Raw genomic sequence first — 10,771 nt, forward strand, 5'->3', positions numbered from 1 at the left:
TCATACATTTGAGTAAAACATAGCAAAAAAGATATTATATTTGTGTGCTACAAACATAAAACATAACACTTTCTACAATAAAAAAAAACAAACAATATTTTATTGATTAAGTGGCAAAATAAAAAAGTCGAAACGTAAGTTGTTTTATTGTAATGAGTACAATAACAGGAATCTAGGAGCAGCGAAACAAAATGAAAAATCAAACCAAAAGGAAAAAAATATACGGGACAAACACAGCATGCAAACACAGCTAGGTGAATCAATTCGAATTTGTTTGCTTTAAGCTGTTCCGGTAATGTGAAAAAGTTTTTAAGAATAAAATATATTTCTAGCCTGAAACCATATAAAATATATCGTTAACGAATTTGAAAAACCAAAAGTACTTTTCGACAGAATATAGATGAACATCCTGTTTAGTTTGTTGTTAGCGGAGTCTGATGTTATTAATTGGACTTCCTGTTTCAGTAGATGATGATAAGAACACTTTTTTTTTGTAGTTGAGAACATAATCAACAGTATAATCTAATTGTATTCATCGTATCACACATGTTTTGTTGTTTTTGGTGGGGATCAACATGTATTTAGGTGAGATAAAAATCGAGAATTAAAATTTGTTTCTTTTAGTCGGAAAAACACTAGCAAAGGAACATAATAAGTTAAAAAATATTGATAGGTCATAAAGCTCATCTGCAAAATATTTAATTTTAAGAATATCTTATTCCGATTTTTACTTTAAATTTGCAATGATCTTAAACAAAAGAAAAAAACCCGAACCTGCTTAATTTTTTATCAATGACCTTTTATGATTTACTATGTCTTATCTGCAGATATTAGTTTGTGTATAAAGCAATCAATTTCACTTTGTAACATAGGGTAAAAACTGACCTCAGTACATTATTAACTCATTTCTTATTATTCAAATATTAAAGCTAATACCTTTGTGGGATGGAATTAATAGTTTAACTTGATTATTATTAACTGAATACAAAACGTCGCGTCGGGCCTTGTAAAACGGAAATGAAATATCACAATCAGAAAATCACCAACGAGAAATGTAAATATACAGAGACTAAAGGTATGGGCAAATATTGACAAAACTATGGATTTTGCGCATTGTTGAAGGATGTAAATTTACTCATAGTTATTCAAATTATTGTCAGTTGATCTCTGGTGAAAAGTTTTTCTTGAAAATCATGCCACATCTTTTTATGCATATATTATAATAAATATCGATAAAAGATTTTTTTTAAAAAGGCAAAAGGTAACAGACGGACATTCACACGAATTTCATGCTGTGGATTCTTTTCTTTTCGTTGGTATCAATTTTCGTCCATTAAAGAAAACTATTATGTTCGTAGATATTTGATTTAGTGGTTATTCCGAAGTTTTCAATATCATCCTATTGACAATTTGTTGTTTGTTGAAGCCTTAGTTTCGTGGTTCATCTGTGTACACTCATAATCCACTAAACACTAAACACTGGTATCAAACGAATAATATTGAATCTAAAGAGATTAGAAAATCAAACTAACCATGCTACATGGCTAAAGAAGTAAAAGACCAACAGACAAACAAAGCGTACACTAAACATAGAAAAAAAATACTTAAAGACAGGAACCCACTAAACAAATGTGGGTGATCTCAGGAGCTCAACTTGTGGCAAGACTCACAGAAGAACACGCAACATATTGTGTATACTAACAGTCAAAATTCTAATAATGGTTAGGATTCGGGTCGTGCAATGTAAGGACATAAATAACGAAAGAAATATGAAGAAATGAAGGAACCAGGTCTGCCACCTGTTATAATAGCAAATCATGCCCGATCAAATCGTGATAGCCTACTACAAAGTATTACTATAAATGTTGTCTAAATGTCTCATTTGCGATATTTATAATTGAAAATGTTACTATTAATTGATATTTGTCATTAAGAATAGTAAAACAAAATATTAATATACTATTCACAGTTGATTACGCATGTTATAACACAAACGTTAAGTCATACAAAATTTGGTTATGTCGAATATCTTATAGTCCAGCTAGTGTATTGAGTGAGTTCAATGATATAAAGTTGAGCAATCATCCTGCAAATACTGTAATTCAATCAATGCTATCCCGTAATCAAATGTTAAAGATACATATCATATTACCTATATAGGAAAGCTGTAATGGAATGATACATATTTACAACCAGATAAGTCTTCAAGTAAAATCGATAAAAAAAATATCCTTGCTTGAAGGTAAATCTAAACAAGAAGTATTACTTCCAATGTCTTATTGTAAAACACACAAAGGAACGATAAGAATATCCAATGACAAAATAGTCAATTCATAAAGATACTGATCAAATCAAATGACACAATCAAATATTAAAACACATTAAACCAATGGACAAACGCTAGTTAATAAATGCAGGCTTTTATTGTTGGTTTCAATTTAACACATGCATAGATATATATTTATAAACAAAAATTCTGAACAACAACAGTACAACTAGATTTTATGCTGACAAATTTTAATTTCCCTGAACGCGATTCATACATTTTTTAAGGGACAGTATTGTTCAATGTTATATATACTTATAAACATGTATGCAGTATATGCATGTTAACCTAATATACGGCAACCTCTGCTATCCAAAGGACGCAGACCTTTGACATGCAGGTATATAAAATGTGTCTTTATATTTATACATGTACATAATTAGATACCAATATTATTCTATCTTGCCTACATGATAATTGTTTATACATTGTCTATATATGAGAAGTTTCTGATCACATAGTTTTTAGAGTGTGATAAATTTAAAACATTATGTTCATGTTAAGACCAACATTGTTTAATATACTGAAATTATCATGCTTTCATTTTCTCCGATGTTAAATGAAATTACAATATAACCTTTACAAATTAATCGCATTTAATTAAAATCAGTGTCTTATCATTAGAATGTAATTATTTCAAAACGAATGATAAAATGAAATCAGCAACAAGCTGTACCATGCATACATTTAAATCAAGCTAATTTCTCTTCATTAGACAAATTTGAAGATTTTTCTCAAAAAGAAACCTGCATAAGTCTCAAAATTGTTATTTAATGATATCATTATTATAAAGATGAGTAGGACTTATGCAGGTTTCTTTTTTGAGAAAATTCTTCAGCATCGTAGAAAACATGCACACAAGTTACATTCTAAATAATTTCATAATTAATAAATGAGTTATTGAGTACAAGCCCAGTAGTTAGCTTTTTTTTAGTGCTGACATGAATTGTCATTGATATGGTTAAATTTATAAATTTACTGTTTACAAATTTTTGAATTGTTTGAAATAATAAGGCTTTTCTACCTCAGGTATAGATTACCTTAGCTGTAATTGGCAAAACTTTTAGAAATGTTGGTTCTCAATGCTCTTCAACTTCGTACTTTATTTTGCCCTTTTAACTTTTTTTGATTCGAGCGTCACCGATAAGTCTTTTGTAAACGAAACGCGCGTTTGGCGTATATACTAAATTTAGTCCTGGTATCTATGATGAGTTGATTTAACATGTGTGCACATTTTTTTTTTGGCAACTCATCTATCATGTCAATTGAGTTGTCGAGCATTTGCAGCTTACAAACTAAACAAAGAAGAAGAACTAGCATGTAGATAGCAAAAACCTGATTTTTACGACATTTTTCCTAGATTAGTCAACATTAAACACACAAGAACCTACCTATCCGAAAAAGATAAATCTATTTATCAATACTACACAGTAGTTATGACTCTTGTGTTAATTATCAATCTGTTTTGTTAACAGGTGGGTGGATCCTTGGAGATTTTATGTGCCAAACATTTGGTTTCCTGAATCTTATTCTAACCTCTGGTAATATATGGGTCATGGCGATAGTATCCATTGAAAGGTATTATTGTGTATGCAAATGCTAAATAACATTATAAAACATTATAACGAAAAAAAATCTTGAAGAAATGAGTTCCATTTCAAGATAAGCATAATATACAATGTATACCGTGCTTTTCATGTAACAATTGTCAAATGGTTAAATCAATCAATCGAGTAATGATTCATAGTTGGTAAAAGTATATAAGAATGTATTCAAAAGTTGTAAAAAAAAAACAATAACTACAACGAAAAGTTATCATATACATCAAGAAATTAAAACAATTTTAGAAAAAAACATTCCATATAAAAACAAATCTGTGGTATGATTGCCAATGGTCACAGTACGGCCTTCAACAATGAGCAAAGTCAATACCGCATTGTCAGCTATAAAAGGCCCTGAAATGACAATGTAAAACAATTAAATAAAAACGAGAAAACTGACGGATAATTTATGTACTTAAAAATGAAATTATATAATAGAAGAAATACCTAATCTACTTTTCACAAGGGCCGGGGGAATCAGTCATATTGTATAAAAAGTCATCGAGCTAAACATGTGGACGATCAAAGCACTTCAACTGTGATAAACGACGGCCCATTGTTGTTGATAGAAATTGAAATATTCAAATGCTGCTAAAATACTTAGAGTTCATTCATTTGTTGATACATTTAATTTGAATCAAATTTTTCTAGATACCACAGATTCCTGGCTGTACTTGACCATCCATCAACATTTTCTCCAAGAAACGTTAATATAATAATATGTGGCATTTACATTCTGGTTGTACTGTTGTCCTCTGGACCACTCTATGGACTTGGTGAATATTCCTATTTCAGAGGTAAGTTATAAGTATAGAGAGCTACATAATATAATTGTAAACAAGTTTCATAGGTTAGGGTTATAGCATTTTCTTTCAAGGTGCTTAACTGGTAGAGAATTTAAACAGGTTTAGACAACATTTGACTACATGTTTTATAATATTGTGACTTATTATAATCGATTTTACAAATAGAATTGAAAACATCATTTAATTACACATGCAAAAGAATGATGAATGAATTTCAGTAAAAAAAAGCATATATCTAACACATATATTTTGTATCAGTCTCGCTAATGTATAACCACAAAAACGGACATACCACTAAAACAGATTGACTTTGTTGTCATAGTTGAAGTTTGACTAATTTATATTGTGATTATTTCAAATCAAGTTTTTGTTCATGCCTATTATCATTCATTAAAGTACAAGGTTATGTTCAGAATAAAAGTGAATAAGTATTGTTAAGCGCTGAAAATTAATACGGTCGTTAGTTACCAAATATCGATCACTCTTGCAACAAACATAAAAACCGAGTTAGAGATAGACAAATCAAGATAATAACCATAATATGACTATCAAGGACTTTCCCTGAAAGGGTTAAAATAAAACAAAATTAAACAAAATTCAATGAAGATTGATACACAAAGATGAAATTACACTAACGTGTTTAAGGAGGCTCGCGAATATAAAATTTTCAGAAAAAACGAAACATTTCTTTTTCATTACAAATTTAATGTATTACCTTGAGCAGTTGTTACTTTATCATATGGTACAAAATTCGTTTAAAAAATAAATTTTTGTTGGCCCCAGATGACTTTTAAAATGTAGATATGATTGAAAAAGCTCCAAATTATCTCCCTTTGGTGCACATGTTTTGGCATTTTTTGGCATTAAAATTGAAATATCTTTTTTAACCCATCGGGGACCTTAATTTTTTATTATTGTTTTACGGATGAGCTGTACATAAACAAAATAATTGTAAAATGTAAGCGATTTCTGTAATTTAGTTCTTTTTTTATTTCGACATTACTTCTTTTTCTCATATTAGTTCAACAGAAAAAGAGGACATTAACAAAAATGTATGCTTCTTTCGATGGCACATTGTGAGCGTAAATGAACGGTGACCCCATTTTTTTATTTCATTTTTCTATTAAGAATAAGATCAAGTTCATTTATAGAGAAATATAGCGAAATCCTATATTAATTTTTTTTTAAATATTTAGACCGGGGAGTCCCCTTAAAGGTGGTTGCAACAATATAGTTTTACTCTTATCCGTCATTCCGCCTTTTAGCAATGAAATGTTTTACGAACTTTATTTCGAGGCACCTATCACTACTGGGCAGATTTGTTAATGGGTCAATTTTAATATTTATGAATTACTGATTGAGATAATTTGACTATTAGTCCCTCTCCGCTGTGTCAAAACTACTTTCATCTTTAAATTTTAATCCCAAAATAATTTCCTGCTTTTCTTTTCTTTTCTTTTGATATTCTCAAAGCAGTGTCTGAAAGCTATCTTTTCCTGAAGTATTTAACAATTCAATCATTTTGTTTAGTTTCTAATCACAAAATGGTGTTTTTTTCCTGTATAATCCATACTTAATGTGTCATTTTGTTCCGTCCTGTAGCTTGAGAAAATGCGCGGTGACCTATCATTTTTATTATATTTTTCAACATGTATCAATAGGTACTACGATTTGGCAAAGTATGAACAAATTCTATCATTTTTAGTTTAGACTCCCATACCACCTTAAAGATGATATTAAAGATCACCGTTTCAAAAATTGATAAAGAAAAAAAGGAATAGCCTTATTTATTGACAAAGGTTTAACTTGTATTGTTTTATTCCGATACTACAACGATTACTCCAACCGTTAAAATGTAGTGTTTTTGAATCATAAAATTGAAAATAGCCATGGGAATGTGTCAAAGAAACATCAGCCCAATCAAAGAGCAGACAGATTTTTATCAGCTTACAACACGCTTGATAATACGACATATTTTACATGAAACCTTTGTTATTTTGAATTGTATGTAATACTGAAAGGCTTTGTGCAATGTTTTTGTTTGAAAATTGTATAAAGAGAAATTAAGATTTCCCTTTTCGTACTGTTTGGTTTCAGTTCGATGCAGTCGTTACTAATGACGATAATATGAGACGCACAAACAACATTATTTCTGCATTAATGCAGAACAAAGTAAACATAGAAATATACTTAGATTTATTTGTCCATTAGTTAATAACCAGAAATTTATTGCCGAACAAGAAAATAATATACTAACTTGTTCAAAATCAGAACTAACATGATAAATGGTCTTTTATATCTAAATTGATACGTCGTATCTCATTTTACATGAATTTTACATAAAGAAACCGTCTATTGAAAACAGTTAGTGCAGCAAGCCGTTTATAGTGGGTAAAGCTGAAAAAATACAAGCAAGTTCATTTACAAACAAAACATATAAAACAGAAGCAGTGATCAAATTAGGCAATAGATCTGTTGAATTAAGTGCCAGTCTTTGTAAGAATCAGGCAATTTTGGTAAAAATTAAAACATGATTAGAAAAAACCCACCGAGGTAATCATGCTATTTAATACTAACCATCATCCTGAGTTTAAAAGTATTAGTCTTTCCTTTGTGTGTGTCTGGTAATTACAAATAACTTAGTTAGAAAAATGGTTAGAATGATAGTAAATTACAGAGTTATCTCCCCTTATTCATTAATTTCTAGTGCATTTCAACCAAATTGTATCTTCTATTACCAGAACAGAAAATGGAAATGATTGTTATTTTTGTGCATAACTACATATTCTGAACTGAAATCAATGTCAAATTGGGTGGGTTTTTTTTTGTCATGTTTTCACCACTGCCTGATTCTTAGGCAGACTGGCATTTAAGTGCTTTGGATCATGTTCATGTTAGTCTACTATCACGACCGTACATATAATGCTTTGTTTCGCAATAATTTGGAATTCAAATTAAATGAGATGTGGATATACGCTAATGACATATAACACACAAAGCTTCCTTAGTTAAGCACATTGTTTTCAACAATAGGCAGACGTCTCTACTATACGACAAAATATAACTCGTCTAAAATCTAAGAAAAAAGCATAAAAAGCATATTAACAGACTAAACAAATGATTGTATTAACACATCAATCAAATACTGATAAATCAATTAGGCTATATGATAAACAAGAGTTTTAACATAATTTTCACGAAATGAAATACAATAGTTTTTGTTATGTTTTTGAATAAAATTCATATTATGTTATAGGTGTCGAATAGATATAGGAAGATGTGGTGTGAGTGCCAATGAGACAACTCGCCATCCAAATAACAATTTAAAAAGTAAACCATTATAGGTTAAAGTACGGCCTTCAACACGGAGCCTTGGCTCACACCTAACAACAAGCTATAAAGGGCCCCAAAATTACTAGTGTAAAACCATTCAAACGGGAAAACCAACAGTCTAATCTCTAGATCAGAAAATATTTTAATGAATACTAAATTTAGTCATCCTTACTGTCACTACCTGGATAAAGTAATGACAGGGAAACTTACCATTATAACAAAAAAGGAAAGGGCAAGTATCTATACTAAAAGTGCAAGCACTTATAATAATGAATATTTTTAACACAAACACTAAGAACAGAGGATCAATTGATAACACAAGAATGGTGAGTGCAAATAATATTGAAGTATTGATAGATAGATAAAATAACAGTAAATTCGATGCTTGAAATTATTTTTTTTATTTTATTTTATTTTCAGGCCATATCAATCTTACAGTGACAATTAACATGTATTCTAACAATCAAACAACTGTTGCATCAAATTTTGACATGACATCATACTATCTTGCAACATTCCAAAAGTCTGTGATGCAAGGAAAAGAACATGATCCAAAAACATTAATATCAAACCATTTTCTCTCTGACATGGGAGTTTCCGCCCGTGTAATAGTATCATCAGTCATCAGTATTATTGTTAGGGCATATAACATTGAGAGCATTCAAGCATTTTGGACAAATTATAATGATGGATCAGTGAAGCAATTGCTGCGTTCATTGTTATGGAAACCATACTTAGGTCAATCGATAGGTGCCACAAGTATGGAAATTACCACGCATGCGGACGAAAATCAATATTATCTGTATACCAATGTGTATCTTGAATCTCAAGGTGAGTAGGATTGAATACATAGTATGCTATTATGAATTCAGTTGCTTGATTTCTTGGTATATTCAAATTTTAATATCTATATTGGAAAAAAAAATAAAAGCAGGGTACTAACAAATATCTCTACAATAAGTTTGTGTGTCTTACACACCTTATATGGTTCGACTGGAGCATTTAGCTAAATAAGATTGTGTGTCTTACACACCTTATATGGTTCGACCGGAGCATTTAGCTAAATAAGATTGTGTGTCTTACAAACCTTTTATGGTTCGACCGGAGCATTTAGCTAAATAAGATTGTGTGTCTTACACACCTTATATGGTTCGACCGGAGCATTAAGCTAAATAAGATTGTGTGTCTTACACACCTTATATGGTTCGACCGGAGCATTTAGTTAAAAGCAAAAAAAACCTCCTAAACAGTTCGATCTCGAAGTAAACTAAAACCATTGTCACCTTAAAAAAAAGGTTATTCAAATTATTGAAACTATCACAAACATTTGATAGTATAATCATTCAGGAATTTCTTTAAATTTATTAGCAATTTCAAAGTTTTTGATTTCAATAACAATCTACAAGACTTTGTATCAAACAGCGATACGACCTAATTGGGAAAAAAGCAGGCAATTATATAAAATCAAAGTCTTCTCAGTTTGTAACCTCATATAGAAAATTGTTTTTGTAACTTTATCCATTTTTCTAATTTCAGAAATAGGAATGTGTAGTGTTGATTTTACTTCATATAACAGTCATGCCATCATATGGTCTGGGTACCAGTTAGTGATTTCAACATTTATTCCATACGTCATTATTTTTGTATGTTACGTGACAGTTTATGCGAAAAACCCACGTTCTGCAATGGTTCTTGATAAAAACGTCAACGAAGACGATATTTTTGTTCTGAACTGGTTTAGTTCAGCATCTATTTTGTGTCTTGTAGTAACGTTCATTTACTATTTAGTAATTCTTATTAATGCAAATGGAATATTCGTTTCATCAGATGCTTTATTTGCAATAAGTTTTATCTTTTATGGGAATGGACTATTTTGTTTAATAAGTCTATTCATAACGAACAGATGTCAGTGTCACAGAATACAGACAAAATGTAGACTTCTTTGTTATTGTTCTGATGAAGGATCTGCTTATGAATTATCAGATTTATCTCTCAGAAACGAAACAATGGAAATACTGTCACAGAGTTCTGCGAGGCATCCAAGCTATGTTTAGATTATCATATGATTACACCATAAACATCGAACTTATCTTCTTTTCTTTTCAAATAACATTCTGCCTTCATATTTAAAGAACGTCAATGTTAATATATAGCATTTTCAAATGTTAAATATTTTATTTTAAACACTTTATTTTTTTTTTATTAAAATATTTTCGTCTTCATGTCAATATTCAAACTTACCCACTGCGGTATGTTCAATACTTGCAGTCAATAAAAATATGTTTGGTTTATGTTCAGTCTATTCAGTATGTTTGTATCCTGGTAGATATGATTAGTGTATTTACCTGAACACATACTGAATTCTCTGAAAAACTTCTGAATGTATCGCAGTCGATAAGTTTTAAAGTTTGATAATTGACTGACAGACTGAACATGACTTAATAAATGTTTCAAATAAATGATTTTCAATATTCATTTACTAGTCTTTAGTTAAATATCAGTAAAATTGTGATATTTACGCATGGATGATCAGTACTTCAAATAATTAAAGCATACAATAAAAACTCGATTTTGTTTTAACAAATATGAATAACATTTATATTTACATTCTGTAGTGTTTTCTTTATAATGTGTCTTTCTGGTAAATACGTGTGTTTATTTTCTATATGTCTTTATAGGCGAGCGCCGATTTGAGAAAAAAACCT

The 10,771-nt window shown here is 30.0% G+C and overlaps 1 protein-coding gene across 1 annotated transcript in view; it reads left to right on the forward strand.

Annotated features, from left to right (window-relative positions):
* Positions 1-10,197, forward strand: part of LOC134683841 (uncharacterized) — a 33,084-nt gene extending 22,887 nt beyond the window's left edge. The window contains exons 2-5 of the mRNA XM_063543151.1: positions 3,802-3,904; positions 4,579-4,724; positions 8,487-8,897; positions 9,603-10,197. Of these exons, the coding sequence (XP_063399221.1) occupies positions 3,825-3,904; positions 4,579-4,724; positions 8,487-8,897; positions 9,603-10,120 (1,155 nt within the window). The 5' untranslated portion in view covers positions 3,802-3,824 and the 3' untranslated portion in view covers positions 10,121-10,197. The remainder of the gene's footprint in view (positions 1-3,801; positions 3,905-4,578; positions 4,725-8,486; positions 8,898-9,602) is intronic.
* The last annotated feature ends 574 nt before the right edge of the window (positions 10,198-10,771 follow it).

Source organism: Mytilus trossulus, chromosome 9, assembly GCF_036588685.1.
Source record: "Mytilus trossulus isolate FHL-02 chromosome 9, PNRI_Mtr1.1.1.hap1, whole genome shotgun sequence".
In the NCBI taxonomy this organism is placed as follows: domain Eukaryota; kingdom Metazoa; phylum Mollusca; class Bivalvia; order Mytilida; family Mytilidae; genus Mytilus; species Mytilus trossulus.